This window comes from Pelodiscus sinensis, chromosome 23 (genome assembly GCF_049634645.1).
Source record: "Pelodiscus sinensis isolate JC-2024 chromosome 23, ASM4963464v1, whole genome shotgun sequence".
Classification (NCBI taxonomy): Eukaryota; Metazoa; Chordata; order Testudines; family Trionychidae; genus Pelodiscus; species Pelodiscus sinensis.
This window is the reverse complement of record NC_134733.1, coordinates 631080-657610: the sequence shown is the minus strand read 5'-3', so window position 1 is coordinate 657610 and position 26531 is coordinate 631080. Positions and strand designations below refer to the sequence as shown.

The 26531-nt window shown below is 54.9% G+C and overlaps 1 protein-coding gene across 10 annotated transcripts in view; it reads right to left on the bottom strand.

Moving 5' to 3' along the window:
* FBLIM1 (filamin binding LIM protein 1) overlaps nucleotides 1-26531 on the bottom strand; it is a 63565-nt gene that overhangs the window by 16331 nt on the left and 20703 nt on the right. For 7 of the 10 annotated variants that reach the window (XM_075906793.1, XM_075906791.1, XM_075906792.1 and 4 more), the window contains exons 2-4: nucleotides 22159-22442; nucleotides 13094-13269; nucleotides 131-229 (exon numbers count right to left, since the gene is read on the bottom strand). In XM_075906793.1, coding sequence (XP_075762908.1) covers nucleotides 131-229; nucleotides 13094-13269; nucleotides 22159-22426 — 543 coding nt within the window. In that variant the 5' untranslated portion in view covers nucleotides 22427-22442. The remainder of the gene's footprint in view (nucleotides 1-130; nucleotides 230-13093; nucleotides 13270-22158; nucleotides 22443-26531) is intronic. The other 3 variants (XM_075906789.1, XM_075906790.1, XM_075906784.1) reach the window with 2 other exon arrangements.

Below are 26531 nucleotides of genomic sequence, written 5' to 3'. Positions count from 1 at the left end.
GCACCGGGACATAGTGAAGGGCTAGAAAATTCATCCCGTTTTAAATTAAACCCTTTTCCTGGAGAACTGCAACATTTCCATTCAGGACACTGACCTGTGGCAAGACCTATGCATTCTGCTAGGTACGCACCTGGCACCGCGGCTGCTGTTGATTAGGGTAGCGTGTAGTAGCCCCACGGAGCTGGGCACTGCACATATGCAGTGAGAGACAGTCCCTGCCCCAGCCACTCTAAATAGCCAAGACAGACAAAGGGTAGGAAAAGCAAGTATCACTACCCCTCCTGCCTTTACAGATGGAGAAACAGGTGTCCAGGGCTTTTAAGTGACTTGCCCAAGACTGCACAGCAAATGCAGTTCTTGACCTCAGCTTGCCCCAGCCACACGACCATCCTTCCTCTCATCTCAGAAAGTCACCGACTCCCAGGAAACCGCGGATTTGCACCGACTCTAGAAGCAACCACCAGAAGCAGATGGAACTGTCTCACCCCTGGCGCAACCCCACTGATTTTCCTGGAATCACAGCAGGGCGGGAGGGGCCTTGAGCACTTTCTGTCCGGTGCTGTGTTTTATTTCTGCTGCTTGTAACAACGCCAGCTACCTTGTAACAGACAAGATCGATTTTTGAAGTGCTCTAGGAGCCCCTGCTGAGATTGGCCAGCCCAGGCTTAGGGTGGCTGCTCTCAGACTTGGTGCTCTGTGACATTAGTGCCTCTCGTGCACAGGTTCAGACATGCTGTGATGACAGGCCATTGGGCCAGAGAAGTTGGGTTGGATGGAATCTTGAGAGGTAGCTGCTCCAGGCCCCAGGCCAGGCAGCATTAAGTCAATCTAGAGCAGGGGTCTCCAACCTTTTCATACCCAAGATCACTTTTTAATATCCACCCTATTCCTTCCCCAAGACCCCGCCCCTTCCTTGAGGCCCCGCCCTCTCTGATCCCCTTCTCTCCATCACTTGCTGTCCCCAGCCCTTATACGCTCTCATGGTATGGTCACACTGCCGCTTTTATTCCATCCTTCTGTTGGAAGAGATTTTCCGACATTTGGCCCGTCTAGATTGGGCCAAATGTCAGAAAACCCCCTTCTTTTGGAAGCCCCCTCATTCCTTCTGGAACGAGGCATAGAGAGGCTGCCAAAAGAGCGTGTTTGCTGGAAAAACTCCTGCAGTCGAGCCTCACTGTGTTGAGGCAGGAGGTGCGGGCTCTGGGGTGGGAATGAAGGATTTAGGTGTGGGAAAGGGTGAGAGGTGCAAGCTCTGGGAGGGAATTTGGGTGCAGGAGGAGGTGGAGAAGGGGATGCTGGCTCAGGGAGGGGGCTCCAGGCTGGGGAGTGTTGGGCTCAGGTGGAGGGTTGGGGTGCTGAGCAAGCCACAGGCTTGTGGACGTGAGGGTGCAGGAGTTTGGGTTGGGGTGTGTGAGGGGCTCAAGGCAGGGAGGTTGGGCTCAGGACACAGATTTGCAGTGTGGGGATGGTGCAGGAGTGTTGTGGCAGAAGACTGAGGATGTGGGGGTGCAGGAATCTTGGGATGTGAAAGGCTCAGGACAGGGGGTTCCAGGATTTGGAGTCGGGGTGGGGAGTACAGGAGTGTTATGATGCTGTGGCCAGATGAGGGCTTGGCCCCAATTGGGGGCTTGTTGACCAGGCTTCATTTTTCACAGAAAAGTCAGTTGAGGCCACAAGTGAGATACAAAAACGCAACCCCTCCAAACCCCTCAAGCCTTACTAATGTGGCCCCAACTGTGCTGGTGGGGGCAGGATGCTGGGGTATGGGATAGGGTGCCAGTAGGTGCTGGGGCAGGGGACAGGGTGCCAGTGGGTGCCAGGGCAGGGTACTTGTGGGGGTCTGGGTGGGGACAGGGGACAGGGACCAGTACATGGGGATCCTGCAGCTACAGGCCAAGGCCCAGGAAATGAGTCAGTGACCAGGGAACTTTTCAAACAGGAGCAGCAAACAGGAAGTTTTGAGAGGGAGTTCTCCAGGTAAAGGAGAAGCAAATACAGGACCCTTGAGGTAAGTGGCTGTCTGTAGCGTGTTTGGGGGTTACTTGCTGTGTGCCGAGCTTGTGTTTGTCTGTTTGTTTGAAGGAGCATGTGCTGTGGCCAGCAGTTGGAAGCTGTGAGCTTCTAAAGGTTTAAAATCTAGAAGCCTCTGTTAATTGGCTGAGCCTTAGTCAGGGGCAGGGCTATCAGGAAGGCCAGGGCTTTATAAAGCAGTGAGTCAGTGACCAGGGAGCTTTGTGAACAGGAGCAGCAAACAGGGAGTTTTCATAGAATCATAGAATAATAGGACTGGAAGGGACCTCGAGAGGTCATCGAGTCCAGCCCCCCGCCCTCAAGGCAGGACCAAGCTCCACCTACACCATCCCTGACAGATGTCTATCCAACCTGTTCTTAAATATCTCCAGAGAGGGAGATTCCACCACCTCCCTTGGCAATTTATTCCAATATTTGACCACCCTGACAGTTAGGAATTTTTTCCTAATGTCCAATCTAAACCTCCCCTGCTGCACTTTAAGTCCATTACTCCTTGTCCTGTCCTCAGAAACCAAGAGGAACAAATTTTCTCCTTCCTCCTTGTGACACCCTTTTAGATATTTGAAAACCGCTATCATGTCCCCCCTTAATCTTCTTTTTTCCAAACTAAACAAGCCCAGTTCATGAAGGAGAGGGAGTTGGGAAGGGGAGTGGGAAGGGGCCAAGGTACACTTGCCAGTTTTTAGAGTTTAGTTTGAAGGTTTTAGTTTAAAACTTCCTGATTTAACTAGAAACCCTATCAATAACCTAGGTAGCTATAGGAGAGAATGCAGGCAGTAGCCAGCAGCAGAGTGGGGGCTGACCTGTTTATTGCACTCAGTGTAGCATGTATGATTACCTGCCCTGTGGGCGTGTGGTGTGTGTGCATTCAGTGCAAGGAGCTCCTGGCCCTCAGAGACCGTGTACAGGCTTTGGAGGCCAGGGTGGCTGAACTGGAGGAGCTGAGGGAGGCAGAGAAGTGCGTAGATGAGGCTTTCCAGGACACTGTAGAATTGTCCCACCTCCGGTCAGACAGCCCCTGTGCTATTAAGGAGAATGAAAGGCTCAGGGAAGGAGAGCAGTCAACAGGAGCAGAGGGGAACCTTCCCATAGTTGGGACCCTCCTTCCAGATGTTGGGGTATCCTCTCGCACTAAGGTTACCTCTCCAGGGGAGGGAACTCCACGGTCAGCAGGAAAATGCAGTTGTTAGTAATGGGAGATTCGATCATTAGAAATGTAGATAGCTGGGTTTGTGATGACCGGGAGAACCATATGGTGACTTGCCTGCCTCGTGTAAGGGTTGTGGATCTCTTGAGGCATCTAGATAGACTTATGTGTAGTGCTGGGGAGGAGCCGGTGGCTGTGGTACATGTAGGTACCAATGACATAGGGAAGAGTAGGAGAGACGTCCTGGAGGCCAAATTTAGACTGCTAGCAAAGAGACTGAAATCCAGGACCTCTCTGGTGGCATTCTCGGAAATGTTTCCAGTTCCGCGCGCAGGGCCAGGTAGGCAGGCAGAGCTCCAGAGTCTCAATGTGTGGATGAGACAACGGTGTAAGGAGGAGGGGTTTTGCTTTATAAGGAACTGGGGAAAGTTTTGGGATAGGGGGAGCCTAGACAGGAAGGATGGGCTCCACCTAAACCAAAGTGGATCTATACTGCTGGCACTGAACATTAAAAAAGGTCACAGAGCAGTTTTTAGACTAAGAGACGGGAGAAAGCCGATTGGTGCAGAAGAACACGTGGATCGGACAGAGACGTCTCTTAGAGGATAGTCTATTGACAGAGATTCTCTAGGTTTTAGTAAGCAGGAGAGGATGAAGTATGGACCAGATCAGATGAAAAATATTCACATAAAAAAGAATCTGACACATCAGAAAAGGGCTCCCCCGTGGCGGCCCAGCTAAGCGATACAGAACTTAGCCAAGTGCCACAGTAGGAGGGGAAGGGGGGCGGGGCGGTGATGTACATGGCCCCGCCCCCTGGCCATGTAAGTTACTAGGGTAGGGTAAAAAAAAAATGGACACCCTTGATCGGGGCCCGGAGGGGGGAGGGACCGGCTGGGAGAGGAGTGGGGCTGGCTGGGAGGAGGGGGGTAGGGGTGGGAAGCAGAGCTGGGGGGGTCAGAGTCAGCATAGCTGGCAAGGGGACAATGGGGGAGGGGCGTCCGGCGGGAAGCAAACCTGGTCGAGGGTGGGGGTCGGAGGCTGCGGGGCTGGCCATTGGAAATCGGGAGGAGGAACTGGCTGGTAGGGGGTGGGAATCAGCTGGCTGGGAGCCGGACTCACCCGGGTGCGTGCATCCCCAATGGAGACGGAGGAGAGCAGAGAGAGTGAGAGGCAGGAGGGGAAGAAGAGAAAGAAAGAGAGGGAGAGAGAGGCAGAAGGCGGAGGAGAACTGAAAGAGAGAGGGGGAGGCAGTAGGAGGAGGAGGAGGAAGAGAGAGAGAGAGAGACAGAGAGAGAGAGACGGAGCGAGAGACCGGAGGCTCAGGAGAGAAGACCGATGTGGAGGAGAGACCTGAAAATCCCGTCTTATGATGGGCTAATTGGCTAGTGTAATAAGAAAAGCCAAAAAGGAGTTTGAAGAACAGCTAGCCAAAAACTCAAAAGGTAATAACAAAATGTTTTTTAAGTACATCAGAAGCAGGAAGCTTGCTAAACAACCAGTGGGGCCCCTGGACGACTGAGATACAAAAGGAGCACTTAAAGATGATAAAGTAATTGCAGAGAAACTAAATGAATTCTTTGCTTCAGTCTTCATGGCTGAGGATGTTGGGGAGATTCCCAAAACTGACCCATCCTTTGTAGGTGACAAGTCTGAGGACTTGTCACAGATTGAAGTGTCAGAGGAGGTTTAGGAATTAATTGATAAACTTAACAGTAACAAGTCACGGGGACTTTCACCCAAGAGTACTGAAAGAACTCAAATGTGAAATTGCGGAACTATTAAATATGGTTTGTAACCTATCCTTTCAACCAGCTTCTGTACCCAACGGCTGGAAGATAGCTAATGTAAGACCAATATTTTAAAAGGGCTCTAGAGGTGATCCCGGAAATTAGAGACCGGCAAGTCTAATGTCAGTACCGGGCAAATTAGTTCAAACAACAATGAAGATTAAAATTGTCAGACACATAGAAGAACATAATTTGTTGGGCAAAAGTCAACATGGTTTCTCTAAAGGGAAATCATGTCTTACTAATCTATTGGGGTATGTCTACACTACAGCATTATTTCAAAATAATGTGTCTAAACACAAAATGCATTTCGAAATAGCGTTTTGCTATTTTGAAATAGCACGTCCACAGAGTGGACACTGAATCGCATATACGGCCAGCTGGAACCAGGTCCGGCAGGGCATCAGATCAGGAGTTACTTTGTGAGGCCTGTTCTTAAAGGGAACCCCCCCTGGACAGCCAATTCTCAGCTTTCCCTGCTTGCTTGCCTACCTCAATGAGGGACAGCAAAGCATTTTGTCTCTGCATACTCTGGTTGCCCTCCCTTGGGACACCACAGCACTCTGCACCATGGAGTCAGAGCTGCCCCTGGGCACTCTGGTGCTTCTCTTGGATGCGTTGTTGTGAGCCTGGCTGCACTTTCTGCAGGCTGCCATCCGGGAGGTCCATCGGGAGGCTGTCAGTATCCAGGAGGCCCTGTGTGACGTAGTGGGGGTACTTGCTGGGCTGTGGTGACCCCTGCTGTCTGGAGCAAGACCCAGCAGGGAAAACCTCACTATGCAAAGGTAGTGCCAAACTTGTTGAACCAGTGGCCAGACACCCCCCATGGAGAGGAACAAAGGAAGGTGGAATGCTGCCCTGACTGGGGGGCAGGGCTGGAAGGGAATTTAGTTAGTTCTGTCGGAGAGCATGGAGGAGAGCCTAGGGGAAGGGGCTGGAGTTTAGGGGCCCAGTCTCCCCCATCTCAAGGGGGCCTGAGGCATCCTAGCCCAGCTCTGTGACCAGATTCCATCTGTGCTGTGCTGTATCCTGGAGAGGCAATAAACTTCCTCTGTTCCACCGGCTGGTGCAGTCTGTTTGTGCCATTTCGGGGTGCAGGAGACGGGGGACCCCCAACGCGCCGTCACACTGGTGTCAGAAGTGGGATGCACTGCACCCCGTGGATGGAGCTTCCAGCGGCGAGCGACAAGGCACAGTAGAAGCAAGAGCCCTGGAGCCAGGCGTGCTGGAGACAGAGCGAAGCGGTTCCTGGGAATCGGGGGGCGCTGCAGCACTAGACTGGTGAGTCTGCACCGAGAGGCCCAGCGGGCAGATGGCCTACGCCCGACTCTTGAAGGCAGAGCTGGTGGGGCTGTGCAGAGAGAGGGGCTTCCCTGTGCAGAAAGCAACCAAGGCCCAGCTGATTGCCCAGCTAGAAGAGAACGACCAGCCACAGGGCCAGGATCTTGTCCCCAGGGGAAGCAGCCAGACCCCCCCTGAGAGTGTGTCAGGCTCAGAGAGGGGGAGGAGTGCTGGAACGCACCGGAGAGATGAGACAGCTTCCCCCAGGAGGCCTGCAAGCTGCGGCCCATCTAGGGCAGAGGCCAGCCTAGCAGAGCTGCGGCAGCTGGAGATCCAGCTGCGGATCAAGGAATTGGAAGTACAGGACCGAGAGAAGGAGCGCCAGGACCGAGAGAGGGAGCGCCAAGATCGAGAGAGGCAGCGGCAGCATGAGCTGGCCATGGCAGAGCGGAGAACCGGCGGGGCACCGGCTGCGCCAAGTGCGGATGGGCCCCAGGGTCCCAGGACTGCCAGATGCTTGGAGAGGCCCGTGGTGGCCCAATTGAAGGACATGGGTGACATAGACGGGTTCCTCAGTGCCTTTGAGAGGGTTTGTGGACTGCAACGGGTTCCCCCAGCTGACTGGCTGCAGGAGCTCATCCCCGCACTGAGCCAGGAGGCGGCCGGAGTGCTCAGTCAGCTGGAGGACCTACAGCCAGGGGATTACAACCGAGTCAAGGAGGCCCTGCTGCACAAGTTCGGGCTGACCCCCGAGATGTACAGGAAGAAGTTCCGGGGGGTACAGAAAGGGCCACAGGAGACCTATGTGGACCTGGCCTCCCGCCTGGCGCAATACGGCCGCAAGTGGGTGTCTGGAGTCGGAGCCCAGACCGCAGAGGAGCTGCTCAAGCTGGTCATGATGGAGCAGTTCTATGAAGTGTGCCCACCCAAACTGAGGCTGTGGCTCAAGGACCGGAGACCAGAGAACCCCCAAGAGGCCGGGAGACTGGCGGATGAGTTCACGGAGAGCCGGTCCGGGTGTGAACGGGAGTCCCGGAGAGAAAGGGAACCGCGCAGAGACCGGATCTCGGCTGAGCGACGGAGGGAGTCAACTACAGGGCGAGACCAAGGAACAGGTCGTCTGCGCCCCAGAGAACCAGCCAGGGCCTGGACAGAGACAGCCCAAAGCCTAACTTGCCAGCGCTGTGGGCAAAAAGGCCACAAGAGGGCTCAGTGCACCAGGTCCCAGGACCTGGGACTTTCCAGGGTTAACTGGCTGGGGCGGGAGGAAGGGCAGGCTGCCCCAGAGGCAGGGGCTGGCAGGCAAACCTCAGCTCAGAGAGAGGGGAAGGATGCTCAGTGCACCTCCCCTGGGAGGTCTGATTCTCAGGAGGCGGATTTCTCCGTGTACCGGGCGGGGGCAGGACGGCCCCTGCGGAGCGAGTGCCTCATACCCCTGGAGGTGGATGGTAGGAAGGTGACGGGCTTCTGGGACACGGGGGCAGAGGTGACGCTGGCCCGATCCGATATAGTGGCCCCAGAGCGGATACTACCCCACATGCAGCTGACCCTGAAGGGCATAGATGGGTCCCCGTTTAAGGTTCCTGTAGCCAGGGTGCATCTGAAATGGGGGGCGAAGGAAGGCCTCAAGGAAGTGGGGGTGCACCCGCACTTGCCCACCGAGGTGCTGATGGGGAATGACCTAGAGGAGTGGCCCCATGAATCCCAGCGGGCTCTAGTCACTATCCGGAGCCAGAGCCAGCGGGGGGCTGACAACCTGGGTCCAGGGAAGGACTCCGGGCAGCGTCCTCAGTGTCCCATCCCAGTGGACACGGGGTCCAGCCAGGCTGGGACTCCGGACCTAGGCAAAGGTGGGGAACAGGTCCCGATCCCTGCCTCAGCAGCTGAATTCCAGGCTGAGGTGCAGGCAGACCCCTCCTTGCAGAGGCTGAGGGACCAGGCTGGCCTCCGTGCAGCTCAGCCCCGGGGGAGAGGTGGCCAGGAGAGATTCCTGCGGGAGCGTGGACTCCTGTTCCGTGAATGGCTTCCCCCCAGGAAGGCGAGGGCATGGGGGGTCCAGCGGCAGCTGGTCATCCCCCGAAAGTATCGCCTCAAGCTGCTGTATTTGGCCCACGATGTCCCCGTTGGGGGCCACCGGGGGATCCGGAGCACCTGGCTGAAGCTGCTCCAGCACTTCTATTGGCCGGGAATCTTTACAGCCGTGCAGCGGTACTGCCGGTCCTGTGACTCCTGCCAGAGGGGCGGGAAGGCCCAAGACAGGAGGAAAGCGGCTTGGGGGTCTCTACCCCAGATAGACCCTCTGGGCTTGCTGAGAGAGTTATGGGAGGGGAAGACCTCCCTGGATGGAGCTTCGGGGGTGGAAGCCGCCCTGGCTGTCCAGAGAAGGCTCACTGGGCTCATGGCCCCGGCCCGAGAGACCCTGGCCAGAGATCAAGGCCAGCGGAAGGGTGGGTGTGACCCCCGAGGACAGGCCTGCGCCAGTCGCCCTGGAGCGGGGCGGCGAGTGGACAGAGGGAAGCCAGCTCATGTGGGGCCTCGCCACGGCCGGCCTGAGTCAAGGGGAGCACCCATGTCCCCGGGGCGGGTTCCCACGCAGAGGACCCGAACTTCCCTAGGTCACGAGCGGAGTGACCCTGCTCAGTTCGCTCTCGGAGGGGGGAGAACTGTGACGTAGTGGGGGTACTTGCTGGGCTGTGGTGACCCCTGCTGTCTGGAGCAAGACCCAGCAGGGAAAACCTCACTATGCAAAGGTAGTGCCAAACTTGTTGAACCAGTGGCCAGACACCCCCCATGGAGAGGAACAAAGGAAGGTGGAATGCTGCCCTGACTGGGGGGCAGGGCTGGAAGGGAATTTAGTTAGTTCTGTCGGAGAGCATGGAGGAGAGCCTAGGGGAAGGGGCTGGAGTTTAGGGGCCCAGTCTCCCCCATCTCAAGGGGGCCTGAGGCATCCTAGCCCAGCTCTGTGACCAGATTCCATCTGTGCTGTGCTGTATCCTGGAGAGGTAATAAACTTCCTCTATCCCACCGGCTGGTGCAGTCTGTTTGTGCCATTTCGGGGTGCAGGAGACGGGGGACCCCCAACACACCGTCACACCCTGCGGGAGAGCTTCCACCCTGAGGAGCACTAAGAGCCTCCCTGGTCTGCCCCACTGGGGGCTTGTGCCTCATTCCTCCCTCACATCCTTGCACTTACCCCTCCCTAACCCCGCGTCCTGATGTATTTTATTTGACATGTATTTTCATGAACACATGCTCTCTTTATTTAACAAAACTGGGGGGGAGGGGGAGGGAATGAAACTCTGGTGAGACTGGGGAAAGGAAGCGGGAGAGGGGAGAAGAGAGGGTGGGAGAGGGGAGGGGGAACCCTGGGAGGAGGGAACTGGAAGGGGGAAGCAGAGGAAGAAGGGGGAGGGGAAGCTCAGGGTCTCGCCAGACCAACTTGATTTTAATGGAAACCTGCTCCTGGGTTCGCATGTGGCCTTTGGTGACCAGGCTGGCAGCTCTCCTGCCCTAGACGGCCGCTTTCCTCCATCTAAGTTTGGAGATCATGGATGTTGGGGGCATCCCCCCCAAACTTGAATAAGGTCCATGATCTTCGCCCTGGACCAGGAAGGCGCCTGCCTTCTCCGGGCCCTGGCAGGCTCCTGGGAGCTGGCAGACTGCTCCTGGGGAGCGGTGGAGGGCTGGCTGCCAGTGGCTTGCTGGCTCCTGTTTTGGGGCCACTGGGTCAGGGGCAGTGACTGCTGGCTCTGGGCTGGCAGGCTGGGAGCTGGCACAGGCACTGTGGCCAGAGTAACCCCTTTAAGGGCTCCCTGGAGGGGGAGGGAGAGGAGTGTTCTTAGTTGAGGGTGGAGTGGCCACCAGGGCACCCTGGGAAGGCTGGAGGCCCCCTGTTTCGAAATAAGTGTCTACACAGCATTTATTTCGAAATAGCTATTTCAAATTTTGCGTTATTCCTCGTGGAATGAGGTTTCCCAAATTTGAAATAAGTGCTCTGCGTAGACATACCCTTAGAGTTCTCTGAAGGGGTTCACAAACATGTGGACAAGGGGGATCCACTAGTTACCCCTCTCCATTCTGAAAATTTACCGTTTATTCCTACCCTTTGTTTCCTGTCTTTTAGCCAGTCCTCAACCCATGAAAGGACCTTCCCTCTTATCCCATGGCCATGTAATTTACACAAGAGCCTCTGGTGAGGGACCTTGTCAAAAGCTTTCTGAAAATCTAAGTACACTATATCTACTGGATCCCCCTTGTCTGTCGAAGGGTTGGTGACCACGGATCTAGAGCATCCCTGATAGTTGTTAGTTTAATTTATTCATAAAAACCTCCAGTGACGGGATCTCCACAACCCCCTAGATATCCTCTCTCAGTGCTGAAGCAGCCTAGAGTCCAAAAGGGTTCAAGAGAGAGAGCATCTAAATCTGCCTTCCTGCAGATTAGCCCGTCATGTCTTGTCCTATCCTTGGTGGGCTGGAGAACAATCGATCTTCATCCTCTTCACAACAGCTCTTCACATATTGGAAGACTGTTCTCAGGCTCCCCGAGCCTCCTTTGCTCTAGACTAGCCACACCATGTGTTTTCAAACTTCCTTCATGTCAGGTTTGCTGAACCGCTTTTCATTTCTATTGCTGCGCTCTCGGCTCTTCCACTTGTCCACCACTCTCCTAAGGGTACAACAGTGCTCTGGAGGTTAGTGGTCACTGCGCAAATAGAGGGGATCTGGCAAGGAAGGACACAGAAGAGGCCAGTGCCAAGAGCAGAAAGGATGTGGAATCTGCAGAGGATCCAGCGGAAGGCAACCAAATTGATGAGGGGGCTGGAGCACATGACCTACGAGGAGAAGCTGAGGGATTTGGGTCTGTTTAGTCTGCAGAAGCGAAGAGTGAGGGGGGATTTGAGAGCAGCCTTCAACTCCCTGAAGGGGGGTTCCAGACAGGCTGGAGAGAGGCTGGTCTCAGTGGGGGCAGATGGCAGAACGAGGAGCAATGGGCTCAAGTTGCAGTGGGGAAGGTCTAGGCTGGATTTTAGGAAAACCTATTTCCCTAGGAGGGTGGGGAAGCGCTGGGATGGTTCCCTAGGGCGGGGGTGGAATCTCCATCCCTAGAGGGGTTTAAGTCCCAGCTGGACAAAGCCCTGGCCAGGATGACTGAGTTGGGGTTGGTCCTGCGTCTAGACTCGATGATTCCTGAGTCTCTTCCAGCCCTGGGATTCTGTGATTCTAAGGCACAGGGAGAGCAGGAAAGACAGAGAGAAGTTTGGATTGGGACCTCAGGAATGCAGCATGCAAACAGCAGAGCCCACAGCTGCCTCGCTGGCAATCTGGAGGTGGGCGGCAGCTGATCTACACAGAGATGGGGCCGGTGGAAGCGTGTTCACTGGCTGGAGAGGGGCAGCCAGCTGCTCTGCCTCAGGTGCCCTGGAGGGGGCAGGAGTTTGCTCCTTTATGCAGAGAGCGGTGGAGGACAGAATCAGGCGGAAGAGCTGCCTCCTTCAGGCCCTGTTATTTTTGGTCAATGTCACTGCCCAAGACCGGGATCAAAGCCGGGGTGTTCATGGGGCAGCATGGCCCCTTCTTCCAAAGGGACGGTTGCTCTCGCCGCGCGCTTGCCAGCTCGGTGCAGAGTGTGGGGCCTGCCAGGGGTGCGAGTGGGCCCTTCCTGGGGAGATGTTAGGCTGGGATGGATCTGACCAATAGCGGTGCCTGAATTTAGTGTGGATGGACGGGAAGGACTTAGCCAAGGACAGGTCGGAGCCATGGCTTCCCACCCACTGCTGCCCCTCCGTCCGAGCCCAGGCCCCACCGCTCCATCCCCAGCTCTGCCGCTGCCTCCCAGTCCCAGGCCTCAGTCCTGGCAATGCTGCACACTCCTGGGGGGTATTTCCCGCCCACCGAGGGGAGCAGGGAGCCCCTGAGAAGCACACCCCTGTGGGATGCTCAGTCCCCAAGGACTTACCTGAATGTGACCAGTACCCCAAAGTAACAAAAGCAGAAGTTCGGCTTCCTGGTACTTCTGAGCTGTGGACACACATGTGGCCTGGGGAGCTGCTGCAGAGAGAGGGGCCCAGGCTCGCTGGCCCCCTGCAAAGCCTGTGGGCCTGATTCTCCACCTGCATAACAAGCCTGGAGTCTTGTGTCTCTAGAGCTGTGAGGTTCAGATCTCGCCTCCATGCCCCTGGAGAGCAGGCTCAGTACTAGGCTGGGCGTTGGAACAGCTGGTCAAACATACGGGGGGTGGGGAGAGGAAACTCCTCCCCGGGCCTCCCAACCAATAAGTTTACACACAAAACCATCGCTAGTGCAGAGCCTCACACAGCCTTTGCCATCGATTGCTAGTAGCTCACAGATTTGTGCTTCTCACAGTTCTCAGCACACGTGTCCTCACACAGCCCTGGTGCAGGGATGTTAACTAGAGATTCATTTACTAGTCAAGTAGTCGATGGAATTTCCGTGTTCCGCCTTTGAAACGTACTAGAGTCCCAATGGGGCTTTGACTCAGAGCCCAGGCTCCATGCTGCGCTTCCTCTTTGAAATACACAGGAGCCCCCACTGGGGCATTGGCTTATTGGATAGTTGACTAGGCCTTAATATCCCTAGGGCAGCACTATGATCCCCCTTCTACAGATGGCTGACATGGGGTCCAGAGAGGCTAAGAGACTTGCCCCAGGTCACACAAGAATTATGTGGCAGAGCAGGGGCTTGTCCCCCTCTATGCCATATAAGTGACTTGACCACCAACCACCCCTCCCTACGGTACTAGATGCTGTTCTTCGGGTGCCAGAGCTAAAAACATCCAGGTGAGTCACGACACAAAACTTCCTCCCCCCACCTGACATCAATACCTGCTGATTCACAGGAGAGCTCAGGTTCAGCGTCTGCAGATCAGGGCAAAGTGTCTCTGCTGACAGGGCATCAAGTCCGCTGGACAGGAGAGGATCTGGCGGAGATGGCAGGGGGCTCTCCAGGTCCGAGCCTGTGGGAATGTCGGGCAGGACAGGACAAGGAAAGGTGGAGAAGCCTGAAACAAGCAAGGAACAAGGCTGGAGGCTCTGTCAGAGGAGCAGGGTGTGTGAGGACCTCACATGGTGAGCAAGGGCCCAGCTCTCACTTGGACTGAATCATACCAGGCTAATTTTGTGCTGGTGAATGGAGCCAGACTGTCAGCCCTGAGGGTTAAAATCCCTTTCCCACCCCTCTGGCTGACAGGTGGGTATGTTTACAGCATGCATGTGTCCCAGCCCTGCCTCAGCTCGTCTCCTTGTCAGCCTGCCCACCTACCTCAGCCCAAGACACATGGATGCCTCTCCAGGGCAAGCAGCTGGCCTTCACTTCTGTGCAGCTGAGGCAAAGCCCCGCTTGGAGAGGGCACCCTTCGCCTTGACCCAGGCCTTGGTGCTGGGCAAGTTTCCCAGGATTCTTGGATGGTCCCAGAGTGTCTCGTGCTGCATCAGTCTCCAGGCAGCAGTGACACCAAGGGAGCTGCAGGTGATGAAACCACGTTGGAAGGGCCCATTCTTATGGGTTAACAGAGTCCATCATGAGCAGAGTCTTGCTCTTGCAAAGGCCAACTGCCCCCCAGCAGGGAGCGTTAGTGGCACTGGATACTTGGCAGGAGGTGCAGCCAATGCAGCTCCCCTGAATAGAGCAGTTACTCATCACAGCACCGCTCCTGCTGCACTTGAAACCAGGCACCTACAGCTGCACACAGGGCCCTGGGCTGGGATCGAAAGGAAATAAATGCTCCAGGTGACAGGGAGGGTGCAGGTGTTACTGCTGCCCCAGGCCTGCTGCGGGGGGGTGGGGCTCGCTGGTTACTTTCACACCTGATGGTGCCAGTCTGGTGTATCTGAGCTTGCTTCTCTGCTTTGGCAAAGGCTGGGTTGGCTCCATTGCCCCTTCACTGAAGTAAGGAACCTGAACTTCTGTGATGTATCAGGACCCCTTTGGGACTGTCACCTGATGTGCTGAGACCCCTCTTGCTTGCTTCCCCTGACAGCCTGGGCACCCGGTTACCCAGCCTCCAGCCTGCTTCAGTACAGCCCTGGGGACTGAGCTATCCCAATAAGGCTGCTGACAGACTGTAAGCAGCACCGCACCAGCCCTTTTCCCAGCACTCAGTGCACAGCCCCTTTGGGAGCTGAACTCTGTACAAAGTCAGCTCCTGAAATCCCCTCGGTCTCAGTGTACAGAGAGATCCACAGGTCCTGGGCTCCCGCAGGTAGGGCTCTTATTAAACAAAACTGGTTTTACTAAGTATGAAAAGACAGGCTGGAAGTGGTCTTAAGAGGTAGCAGACAGAAGTAAGCATCTGAGCAAAATAAATACATGCAAGCTTAATACACGAAAGAAACTAATGACATGTAAAATCTCACCCTACACGTGGTTCTAATAATCTTCATAAGCCAGACGCCCTTCCACCCTGGCCGAGGACTCCCCCCTCCCTCCCTCCACGCAAGAAGGCAGCAGGGGAATGAAGTCGGGCAGCGAGTGCACCTTGCTCCTCGGCTCCCCACGGCAGGGCGTGCCACCGGAGCAGCCAGAGCAGCCAGACCCCCACTCCCTCCCGCATGCGCAGGAGGGCAGCAAGGGAACAAAGTCCCAACGTGCGATGGACTGGTGTTTTACTCTACCACGCCGGCAGTTGGGGGGGGTGGGGGAGAGCAGCCTGCATATTTCTGGGACCTGGCGCGCAGCTGCAGAACCTCACCCACCCTGCAGGAAGCCTGTCATGATTATGAGGGTTAGCCAGCAGCCTGGGGATTAAGGGGTTAACTACACCTTGCCAGGTGGAGTGACCAGTAGGAATGTAGGAGGGAGTTTCAACCTGGGACAAAGGAATTTGGGTTTTTTCCTTTCTCCCTTTTGACTCTCAGAGTTCTCTGCAGCTACAGAGAGGGACAAGCATGTCTCTCTCTCTCTCCAAGGCACCATTCTCATTTTCTGTAAGTAGGGTAAAGTTTAGGCAGCTTCGTTAGGTTTTATTGTTTTAAGGATTGGGTATGGGATCTGAGATCTGGCACTGTGTAAAAGATGTTTTGGCTTTTCTTTGTAACTAAGTTCTAGGCCCATGGAGTTTCTCCATGAGTATATTTTGTTACCTCCCTATCTAGTCATTATGGTTGCAACAGGAATAATGTTGTAATAATAAAAGTTCTTTCTTTTCTTTTTATTAACCTGGCAGTGGTTAATTGTGTGCCCTGATTTTTATTTTAGGGGTAAGATTTCCCAAATGATCTTCCCCCTGATTTCTTTATCAACATTTGGGTGGTGGCAGCGGAAGTTTTATTCCCAAGATCTAGGTTTTTACGATCTTGGGGGGAAGTTTTATATCAAAGCCTGGTAGATAAGGCTTTGGGGTACACTTGCTGGCCCCCACTTCTGCATTTATCATGCCAGAGTGGGGAAGGAGCCATGACAAAGCCTGTGCTACCTCTGTTGTCCCTAAAGGTGGCATAAGAGTGGTGATCATCTTGGGGGCAGTGCCGGTGAGCACAGGGAGCCAGAGGGCGTGGGGTGGGGGGGCCGCAGGGCAGCTTCGTGAACCGCACTTTTGGCAGGGAAGAGTCGCATGCAGCTCGTGAGCCAGGGGTTGGCCACCCCTACTCTAGCTCAAAAGCGACAGTGCTCTGTGGCTGCCAGATGCAGTGCCAGGTTGCTGCCGTCCATCTCATGCAGAGTGTCGGCCTCCTGTGACTCTTCTTCCTCTGTCAATAACATCAGGAGTAATGCTGCTGCCCGTTGCGATGTCCGCATGGCACCGAACAGAACAGAGGAGAGGAGGGTGGGATCCAGGCTTTCATGCTGCAGATGCCGGAGTCATAGCAAAAAATGGCATGAAAGGCAGCTGGAAATCTCTGCAGGGCAGTGCCGGGCGGACAGGATCGCTCAGCATTCCCACAGCACCTAGTGACCGATGATGGCACCAGGCACTGTGGGATGCTCACCCACTGAGCACTGCTCACGCTGTCAACGAGGGAACATGGACGCAATCTGAAAACATGGACGCAATCTGTGAACAGAGGGAGACTTCTGCACGCTGACATGAGTTTCAGTGGTGAGTAGTGAGGAGTAGTCGCACCCTAAGTTGTTTCCAGCAGTCATCTTGGGCGGAGCAGCTAGGCAGAACTGACGGCTGGATTGCCTAACTCCCTGCCATGGACAGAATTTGCATAAGGTGGGAATCCTTTGTTCTGTGACTCCCTCTCGGTATCTCATGGCAAGTCTCAGAAATCAAGATTGGTTCCACTATCAGGTGACATGGGCACATGTCTCTCCAGCCATTCTGTACTGGCTGGGCCACATCTCTCCAGTTCCTGGTCTCTTGCTGGTGGGCCATCAGTGAAGGAGGCCACAGCACTGTTGTACCGGAAGAGTCAGCAGTGAGTGCAACCCAGAGCAGCAAACATGAAATGACTGATACCCAGAGCAATGCTACTCTACAAGCGGAGACGTGCTCCCAAAGCGGATCATAGGCAGTGACTCACCCTCTTCCAGCGATGGGTGGCGTGCGCCATCTTGCATCAAGCATATCTGAGTCATGACATATTCCCAACAGAAGCAGATTATTATAAAGCCCATGGAAGGCCCATCACAACTCTCAACCCTGGATGTTTAGCTGGAGCACTGAGGGCTTCTGGGATTAGCTGCTCTCTACTTTGTGCCTGAAGCAGCACTAAGTCCAGGATCCGGCAACCTGCACAGTCAATACTGCAGCCATGTTGTGCTCTTGGCAATGCCTGGGCTGCAAGTGATCATGCCACCCTCTAGCAGGAGGATCTCAGAGTGGACACAAGCCAGGCTGCTTCTGAGGGCTAAGGGAGCTGATCCTGTGCGTTGGAACTGCAGGGCTGGGACAAACAGGGAGGAACTAGCAGGGGAAGTGGAGGTGGGTGACAACCTGGGAAGCAGTGATCATGAGATGGCAGATTTCAGGATCCTGACCCAAGGAAGAAAGGAGAGTAGCAAAGTACACACCCTGGACGTCAGACAAGCGGACTTTGACTCCTTCAGAGAACTGACGGGCAGGATTCCCAGGGATGCTAACATGAAGGGGAAAGGAGTCCAGGAGAGCTGGCAGAATTTTAAAGAAGCCTTATTGAAGGCACAGGGAGAAACCATCCCGATGTGCAGTATGAAAAGCAAATACGGCAGGCGACCAGATTGACTTAGCAGTGAAATCCCTGGTGAGTTTAAACACAAAAAGGAAGTTGACAAGAAGTGGAAACTTGGACAGATGACTAGGGAGGAGGATAAATGTCTAGCTCGAGAATGCAGGGGAGTTATCAGGAAGGCAAAAGCGCAGTTGGAATTGCAGCTAGCAAGGGATGTGCGGGTAACAAGAAAGGTTTCTAAAGGCACGTTAGCAATAAGAGGGTGATCAGAGAGGGTGCGCGGCCCCTACTGGATGAGGGAGGTAACCTAGTGACAGATGATATGGGAAAAGCTGAAGTACTCAATGCTTTCTTTGCCTCTGTCGTCACAGACAAGGTCAGCTCGCAGACTAATGCGCTAGACGACGCAGTTATAGGAAGGAGGTGGGCAGCCCTCGGAGAGAAAGAACTGGTTAATAACTATTTAGAAAAGCTAAACATACACAAATCCATGGGTCCGGATTTAGTGCATCCGAGGGTACTGAGGGAGTTGGCAACTGTCATTGTGGAGCCTTTGGCCATTATCTTTGAAAACTTGTGGAGATTGGGAGAGATCCCGGATGATTGGGAAAAGGCAAATGTAGTGCCCTTCTTCCCTTTTTTAAAGAAGGACTATCCAGGGAACTACAGACCAGTCAACCTTACCTCAGTCCCCAGAAAAACCATAGAGGGGATCCTCAAGGAATCCATTCTGAGGCACTTGGAAGAGAGGAAAGTGATCAGCAATAGTCAGCATGGATTCACCAAGGGAAAGTCGTGCCTGACCAACCTGATTAGCTTCTATGATGAGGCAACTGGCTCTGTGGACATGGGAAAGTCAGTGGATGTGATAGACCTTGACTTTAGCAAAGCTTTTGATACCATCTTCCACAATATTCCTGCCAGCAAGTTAAGGAAGTTAAGATTGGACAGATGGACTGAAAGATGGATAGAAAGCTGGCTATACTGTTAGGCCCAACAGGTAGTGATCAATGGCTCAGTGTCAGGATGGGGGTCGGTTTCTAGTGGAGTGCCCCAAGGTTCGGTTCTAGGGCCGGTTTTGTTCAATATCTTTATTAATGACCTGGATGAGGGGATGGATTGCACCCTCAGCAAGTTTGTGGATGACATATCTACATTGGATATGTTGGCAGGCAGGGATAGGATCCAGAGTGACCTGGACAGATTAGAGGATTGGACCAAAAGAAATCTGATGATGTTCAACAAGAAGAAATGTCGAGTTCTGCACTTGGGACGGAAGAATCCCAAGCATTGGTACAGGCTGGGGACCGATTGGCTAGGTAGCAGTTCAGCAGAAAAGGCCCTGGGGATTACAGTGGATGAGAAGCTGGATATAAGCTGGCTAGTAGGATATAAGCTGGCTAGTAGGATATAAGATGGCTAGTAGGAAGTTTAGACTTGAGATTAGACGAAGGTTTCTAACCATTAGAGGAGTGAGGTTCTGGAACAGCCTTCCAAGGGAAGTAGTGGGGGCAAAAGATCTATCTGGTTTCAAGATTAAACTAGATGGGTTTATGAAGGGGATGGTTTGATGAGATAACATGATCTTGGTAACTAATTGACCATTCATTATCAGTGGGAAATAGGTCATTGGAGGGATGATAGGAGTTACTATAGAGAACTTTCTGGGTGTCTGGCTGGTGAGTCTTGCCCACATGCTCAGGGTTTAGCTGATCGCCATATTTGGGGTCGGGAAGGAATTTTCCTCCAGGGTAGATTGGCAGAGGCCCTGGAGGTTTTTCGCCTTCCTCTGTAGCATGGGGCACAGATCACAGCTGGAGGATTCTCTGCATCTTGGGGTCTTCAAAGTATTTGAAGGCTTCAATATCTGAGATGCAGGTGAGAGGATTATTCTAGGAGGGGCGGGTGAGATTTTGTGGCCTGCACTGTGCAGGGGGTCAGACTAGATGATCAGAATGGTCCCTTCTGACCTTAAAGTCTATGAGTCTATGAGTCTATAATGTGCCCTTGTAGCCAAGAATATTAGGTTGTATTAGGAGGAGCATTTCCAGCAGATCTAGAGAAGCGGTTATTCCCCTTTATTCGGTTAGGCCACATCTGGAGTGTTGCATCTAGTTCTAGGCTCCCCACTATAGAAAGGCTGTGGACACACTGGAGAGGGTCCAGCGGAGGGCAACCAAAATGATGAGGGGGCTGGAGCACATGACCTACGAGGAGAGGCTGAGGGATTTGGGCTTATTTAGTCACAGAAGAGAAGAGTGAGGGGGGATTTGAGAGCAGCCTTCAACTTCCTGAAGGGAGGTTCCAAGAGGAAGGAGAGAGGCTGTTCTCAGTAGTGACAGGTGGCAGAACAAGGAGCAATGGGCTCAGGTTACAGTGGGGGAGGTCTAGGTTGGATATTAGGAAAAACTCTTTCCCTAGGAGGGTGGTGAAGCACTGGGATGGGTTCCCTAGGGAGGTGGTGGAATCCCTGGAGGTTTTTAAGTCTTGGCTTGACAGGGCCCTTGGCTGGGTTGATTGAGTTGGGATTGATCCTGCCGTGGGCAGGGGGCTGGACTCGATTCCTGAGGTCTCTCCCAGCCCTGGGATTCTATGACAATGACAGTCGATGGCTTGTCACTCAGAGGTGCCCTGGTGATTCCTGTCTGGCCCATAGAGGTAAGTGTGACCCTACTCCTGCTAGCCAAGTTCTCCTTTAGATCAAGCAGGAGAGGCCTGTGTGTCCAGGCCCTCCCACTGACCCTCGAGGCCCCTTTGCGGACAGGGCTGCAGAAAGCTACTTCCCAGAGCAAGGGGAATTTGGGACAGGCCGGTGGAGATTGCTGGCAGGGGGCCAAGCTGTTAGGACAGGGGTGGGCAATAATTTTTGACCAGGGGCCACTTCAAACTATTTGCGGGCCATCCCGGAAGAGGTGGGCCCAGGACTCTTCCCTGCTTCCCCACCCACAGATCCTGATTAGCTTGAGTGTGAGGGGCAGCGCGAAGTCTCCCTCCCTGCCCTCCAGCGTGCGGCACTTACAGTCAACCGCCAGGGTTAGCACTAAGCGCCGCGCGCTCCCTGCCCCATGGCCCGGGTTGGCCTGGGGGCGGGGTAGCGGCAGGACCTCCACAGGCCGAATCAACCTGCTTGGTGGGCTGGCTCCGGCCCGCAGAGGCCCTTTTGCCCACCCCTGTGCAAAGAGCTTTGCAGGGGAGCGGCCTGCGAGCCTCCCAGGACCTCGCTAAGAGGCGGAGCTGCTGGGCTGACTGCATGGAGCAGTGACGTGGGCAGGAGTGTCGCGTGTACCCACGTCCATCCAACATGCCCACGCACGCACAGGAGGGAGCTGCATCCCAGGGCTCTCGGCACACAACTGCAGTGACAGGTTTACCTGAGGAGAGGTGAACCCGCCCGCTTACTGTGCCCGTTCCCACTGCCTTTCTGGCTGGGCTTTGCTAGAGGATGCCAGGCTGTGCGGGGCCATGGCTTGTTGGGGAAAACAAAGGCCTGCTCCCCAAGAACCTGCTAGTTTATTCAACGGAAAACCTCACCCAAGCAAGGGAGCCCAAGTGGGGGGATCTGTGGAAGTTTAATTATTCGCTTCCTTCCCAGCACGTGCCCTAATACACCTCCTCTCCTTCTGCTTGTTTGACTTGCAGCCAACACGGACCCTGCCCACAAAGCAAACTGCCATTCCCAGGCAGCCTGGCCCCTGCCAGCAAACAGTGAAATAATGAAAGCAGATGGCAGCCGAGGAGCTGGGGGGACTGGTCACTGTCGCATCAGCAGCTGGGGGCTCCAGAGACGGGCTGGGACCTCAGACTTCAATGCTTAAGGAAATAAACCCCCCATCCCTTCCGGATGCTGGTCCCAGGGGAGTTCAGGGTCCGTCTGTACGGCAGCCAGGAGTGGACACACAGAGAAGTGCTAGCCACTAAAAGCAGCAGGGCTAGTCTCAGCATTAGACAGCATATGCAGCCGCCCGAGGACGTCTCCAGGAGCCGGGTGGAATGGGGCTGGCTAGCACGTCACTTGAGCACTGAGGGCCTGATGCAAAGACCCTCCCACCCCACGTTACTGGAAGGCTCAGACCCCCCCACCTCATCTGCCCCGGGGCAATGGTCTCACTGCCGTTCGCTGCTCCCCCTTCCAGCCAGGTGCCTTGCCCCCTCCCGTTCTGCTAAGTGGTGATTTCTTCCCTAAGACCCCTCCCGCACGGAGCTAGCTCGCTTTCCCTGCTGGGCTGCCAGCCGCCCGCTGCTGTCCTGCATTCCGCGCACGGCCCAGGCCAGGCCCAGCAGCAGCGGGATGGCAGGTCACACTGGGAGCACAGGCCAGAGAACACGCGGGCCCAGGCGCTCAGCGAGCTCCTGCCTCCCTCCATCTCCCCACTCCTGCCAGGCACCATCTTGCTGGGAGTGAGAATGTTGCCCACATCTCTGGACTAACTCACCTGTGCAGTGGGAGCCTGTTTCCACGGCGCCATTTCAGGCACACGGGAGCAGCCGTGCGCTCCGGGATGCAGCCGGCTTTTCATCCCATTCCCTGGACTCTAAGGGAGCGAGGGGAAAGTGCCTGTCGCACTGGCTGCTGAGCTCCCTTCATGCACACAATGCAGGCATTTTCCCCTCACTCCCTTAGCATCCAGGAAACGGGATGAAAAGCCAGCCCCATCCCGGCGCGCACGGCTGCTGCCCCCCGCCTTTGCCTGCTTCTAATCCATCACGCCCCGGTCTCTTTGGGAGCATCCACAGGCCCTGGGCAGCTTGCTCCAGGAAGACAGTGCAGCGCATTCTGTCCGCTGCATTCGCCTTACCTGCGCTGGAGGAGCCAGTCGCCCCACAGGAGGGCCCAGCACTGCTGCTCGCTTGGCCGGCCTGATGGCTGCTGGTGGGTGTTTTCCTGGGTGGTGACACTTGGGGCTGCTGGGTCCTGACAGATTTTGTAGCCTCCGTTGGGGGGTCTGATCTCTGCTGATGCACCTCTGGCCTCGTATCAACCTTGCTGACCATGTCCCTCTTGGGGGGGGCCAGGGTAATGTATACGGAGGAGGCAATTCTCTTCTCCACCTTCCCAGACAGCATCTTCGACCCAGGGGCCCTGCAAGGGACAGAAGCAATGAACAGAGCCAGGAGCAGCTCTCTCTACTTCTCCAGTCCCTCTCTTCCTGGGGAGCATTGCTCCCGCCCAGCCTAGTTCCCACACCACGTGAACACAGAGCCGCCCCCAGCCAAGCACCTCCCACACGGAGGCTCTCCTGTTCCCAGCAGCCTCAGGCATGTGTGCAGGGCTGGCTGTTTGAGGCAATGCCCGCTGCTCCAGAGGCAATACAATCATTTCCTCTTTGGCCAGTGCACTGAGTTTTTGTGCTGCACACACCCTGGCGTTCAAAGTCTTCTTTCCTGGAAAGGAAAATCAGGAAACAAGTAACCAGCCAACCCATGCAGCACCAGATACCGTCCACTAGCAGGGGACCCAGGGGAGTCTAGCAAAGTATTCGAACAGCAAAGTGCTGCGAGGACCCTGGAATAAGGTCTCTCAACAAACAAGGTGCAATGACCACTTCGCTCACTGTCCCAGTTCCTGTTACTGAGGAGGAAGCTTGGTCATTAAAGTAGGGCAAGGGCTGACTTCTGTTCTGCACCCATTTTCAAGCAGGGCCTCCCAGCCTCCTCCCGTGCCTCAGTTTCCCCATCTGTACAATGGAGATGACGACAGGGATCTACTTCACAGGGCACCACAAAACTTAACTCATAAGATACTGAAAGGGAAAGTGTTAGAGGGTTATTATAAGTGACTAGCCAATTAACCCGTCGTAAGACGGGATTTTCAGGTCTCTCTTCCACATCGGTCTTCTCTCCTGAGCCTCCGGTCTCTCGTTCCGTCTCCCTCCCTCTCTCTCTCTCGCCTCCTATTGCCTCCCCCCCCCCAGCTCTCCTCCCTCTCTTGCCTCTCACTTGGGGGACCGCGGAGCCCAAATGGCCACTTGTGCCGCTTGCTCCCCCGCGGCGGCGCGGCTGAGCGGTGCAGAAGTCGGCCGAGCGCCACGGCGGGAGTCAAAGGGGTGCGGGGTGGTGACGTACACGGCCAGGCACGTCACCACCCTGCCCCTCTTCCCCTCCCACCATGGCGCTCAGCTGACTTCTGTGCCGCTCAGCCGGGCCGCCGCGGGGGAGCAAGCAGCACAAGCGGCCATTTGGGCCCCGCACTCCCCATGGAGCACGGGCCCCCACAGGGAACAGCCAGCATTTCAGGCAACAGCACCCCCCAGAGGGAACAGCCAGCATTTCAGGCAACAGCGCCCCCCAGAGGGAACAGCCAGCATTTCAGGCAACAGCGCCCCCCAAGAGGGAACAGCCAGCATTTCAGGCAACAGCGCCCCCCAGAGGGAACAGCCAGCATTTCAGGCAACAGCGCCCCCCAGAGGGAACAGCCAGCATTTCAGGCAACAGCGCCCCCCAAGAGGGAACAGCCAGCATTTCAGGCAACAGCGCCCCCCAGAGGGAACAGCCAGCATTTCAGGCAACAGCGCCCCCCAGAGGGAACAGCCAGCATTTCAGGCAACAGCGCCCCCCAAGAGGGAACAGCCAGCATTTCAGGCAACAGCGCCCCCCAGAAAGTGCACCAGAAGGTGCAGGGCGAGCCGTGGCTCCATGTTGCCACCTGCGGCAGCGTCCCCGAAGGGAAGCACCGACACAGATGGGCGCAGAGACCAACGCTTTGCTGTCCCTCGGCGAGGTTGGCAAGCAAGCAGGAAAAGCTGAGAACCGGCTGTCCAGGGGGGTCCCTTTAAGCACGAGCCTCAGATAGCCTCAGACAGCAGCCACACAAAGCAACTACTGACCTGATGCCCTGCCAGAACCGGTTTCAGCTGCCCTTAAATGCCCCCCTGCGTCCAATCAGTGTGGACGCGCTAGTTCGAATTAGCAAAACGCTAATTCGAACTAGTTTTTAGTTCTAGATGCGTTAGTTCGAATTAGCTTAGTTCGAATTAACTAATTTGAACTAAGTTAGTTCGAATTAGCGCTGTAGTGTAGACGTACCCTGAGTCCCTCACATATGCAGCCCAAACTCCTGCATCCTCACATCCACAAGCCCTGGCTTGCTCAGCACCCCAACCTTCTACCTGAGCTCAACACTCCCCAGCCAACAGCCCCTTCTCCTGCATCCAAATTCCCTCCCAGAGCTTGTACTTTTCACCCCTTCCCCCACCCAAATCCCTCATTCCACGAGGAGTAACGGTAGTTCAAACTAGGAAGCCTAGTCCGAACTACCTAGTTCATGCCCCGTGTAGCCGCGCTGCACGGGGTTCGAACCAGCGGGGTTTTAAAAATGGCAGCGCCCCTCTGATGCAAATGAAGCCTGGGAAATTCAAACCCCAGGCTTCATTTGCAAGTGCGGTATGCATACATTACCCCGCTAGTTCGAACTAGCGGGGTAGTGTAGACATACCCGAAGAAACTTCTCTGGTGAGTTTTTCAGCACAGTATTTGGGGACAAAGCCACCACGTGGCTGGAAACTGCTGGCTAAGCGCCTCTTGCCTGCTGTGCTGGAAATCGACCCCCGTAGGTCAGTGAGAGAAGGAGCACTGGCACTGAGCTTGGTTATTGCCTGTGGATCTCTGACGCACGCAAGCCTCCTCTTCTGGTGAACTTCAGGGGCACATGGGTGGCCCCAAAGGCTGAGTGTCATAAGAGGTGGCTGTTGACCAGAGCTGTCCCTAGGATGGTGTGAAGTCTGGGGCAACCCCCTCATCCCAGGCCTGCCCCCCTTCCCATCCCCATTCGCCTTGCACCCAACCCCCATGCCTGCTCGCCCAAGAGATAGATACAACTACTGTGTATCTGGATCATGTCCCTTTAAGGCAGAACCCTGCTCCCCCATTACCATGCCAAGAGCACCCCTGTGAGCCACGCATGTGCAAGTCATGTGCCATACAAAGCTATGCCAGGGGGCCCTACATAGGAACATAAGAACGGCCACACTGGGTCAGACCAAAGGTCCATCTAGCCCAGTAGCCTGTCTGCCGACAGTGGCCAGCACCAGGTGCCCCAGAGAGGGTTGACCGAAGACAATGATCAAGCAATTTGTCTCCTGCCATCCTTCTCCAGCCTCTGACAAACAGAGGCCAGGGACACCATTCCTACCCCCTGGCTAATAGCCTTTTATGGACCTAACCTTCATGAATTTATCTAGCTTCTATTTAAACTCTGTTATAGTCCTAGTCTTCACAGCCTCCTCTGGCAAGGAGTTCCACAGGTTGACTATGCGCTGTGTGAACAACTTTCACTTATTAGTTTTAAACCTACTACCCATTAACTTCATTTGGTGTCCTCTAGTTCTTCTATTATGGGAACTAATGAATAACTTTTCTTTATTCACCCTCTCCACACCACTCCTGATTTTATAGACCTCTATCATATCCCCACTCCGTCTCCTCTTTTCTAAACTGAAAAGTCCCAGTCTCTTTAGCCTCTCTTCATATGGGACCTGTTCCAAACCCCTAATCATTTTAGTTGCCCTTTTCTGAACACTTTCCAAGGCCAAAATATCTTGTTTGAGGTGAGGAGACCATATCTGTATACAGTACTCAAGATGTGGGCATACCATAGTTTTATACAGGGGCAGTAAGATATTCTGTGTCTTATTTTCTATCCCTTTCTTAATAATTTCGAGTTTTCTTATCCCCTAGTCATAACTCTGGTCATCTGAAGAAGTGGGCTGTGCCCACGAAAGCTCATGATACCATCTACATGTTTTGTTAGTCTATAAAGGGCTACCAGACAATTTGCTTGCTGTTTTTTAATCATTCCTAACATTCTACAGTAAACTTCCGATAATCCGGCACCTTTAGGACCCAGGGGGTGCCGGAGTATCAGATATGCCGGACTATCAGAAGGGGGGGCTATGAGGGGTCTGGGGTGGGGTGGGGGGATGCCACCCCAGACCCGTCATAGTCCCCGCTTCTGATAGTCCGGCTCTGCCCCAGGCATCCCCGAGTCAGCTGCTGCTGAAACTGATCAGCGGCTGACTCCAGGAAGCCAGGGGCAGAGCTGCTCTGCCTCAGGCTTCCCGGAATCAGCCGCTGGTCAGTTTCAGTAGCAGCTGAATCAGGGTGCCTGGGACAGAGCAGCTGGGGAGCTGCCGGGTTGGTCCCATAGCGCCGCCCCTTGGAGCTGTGGGACCAA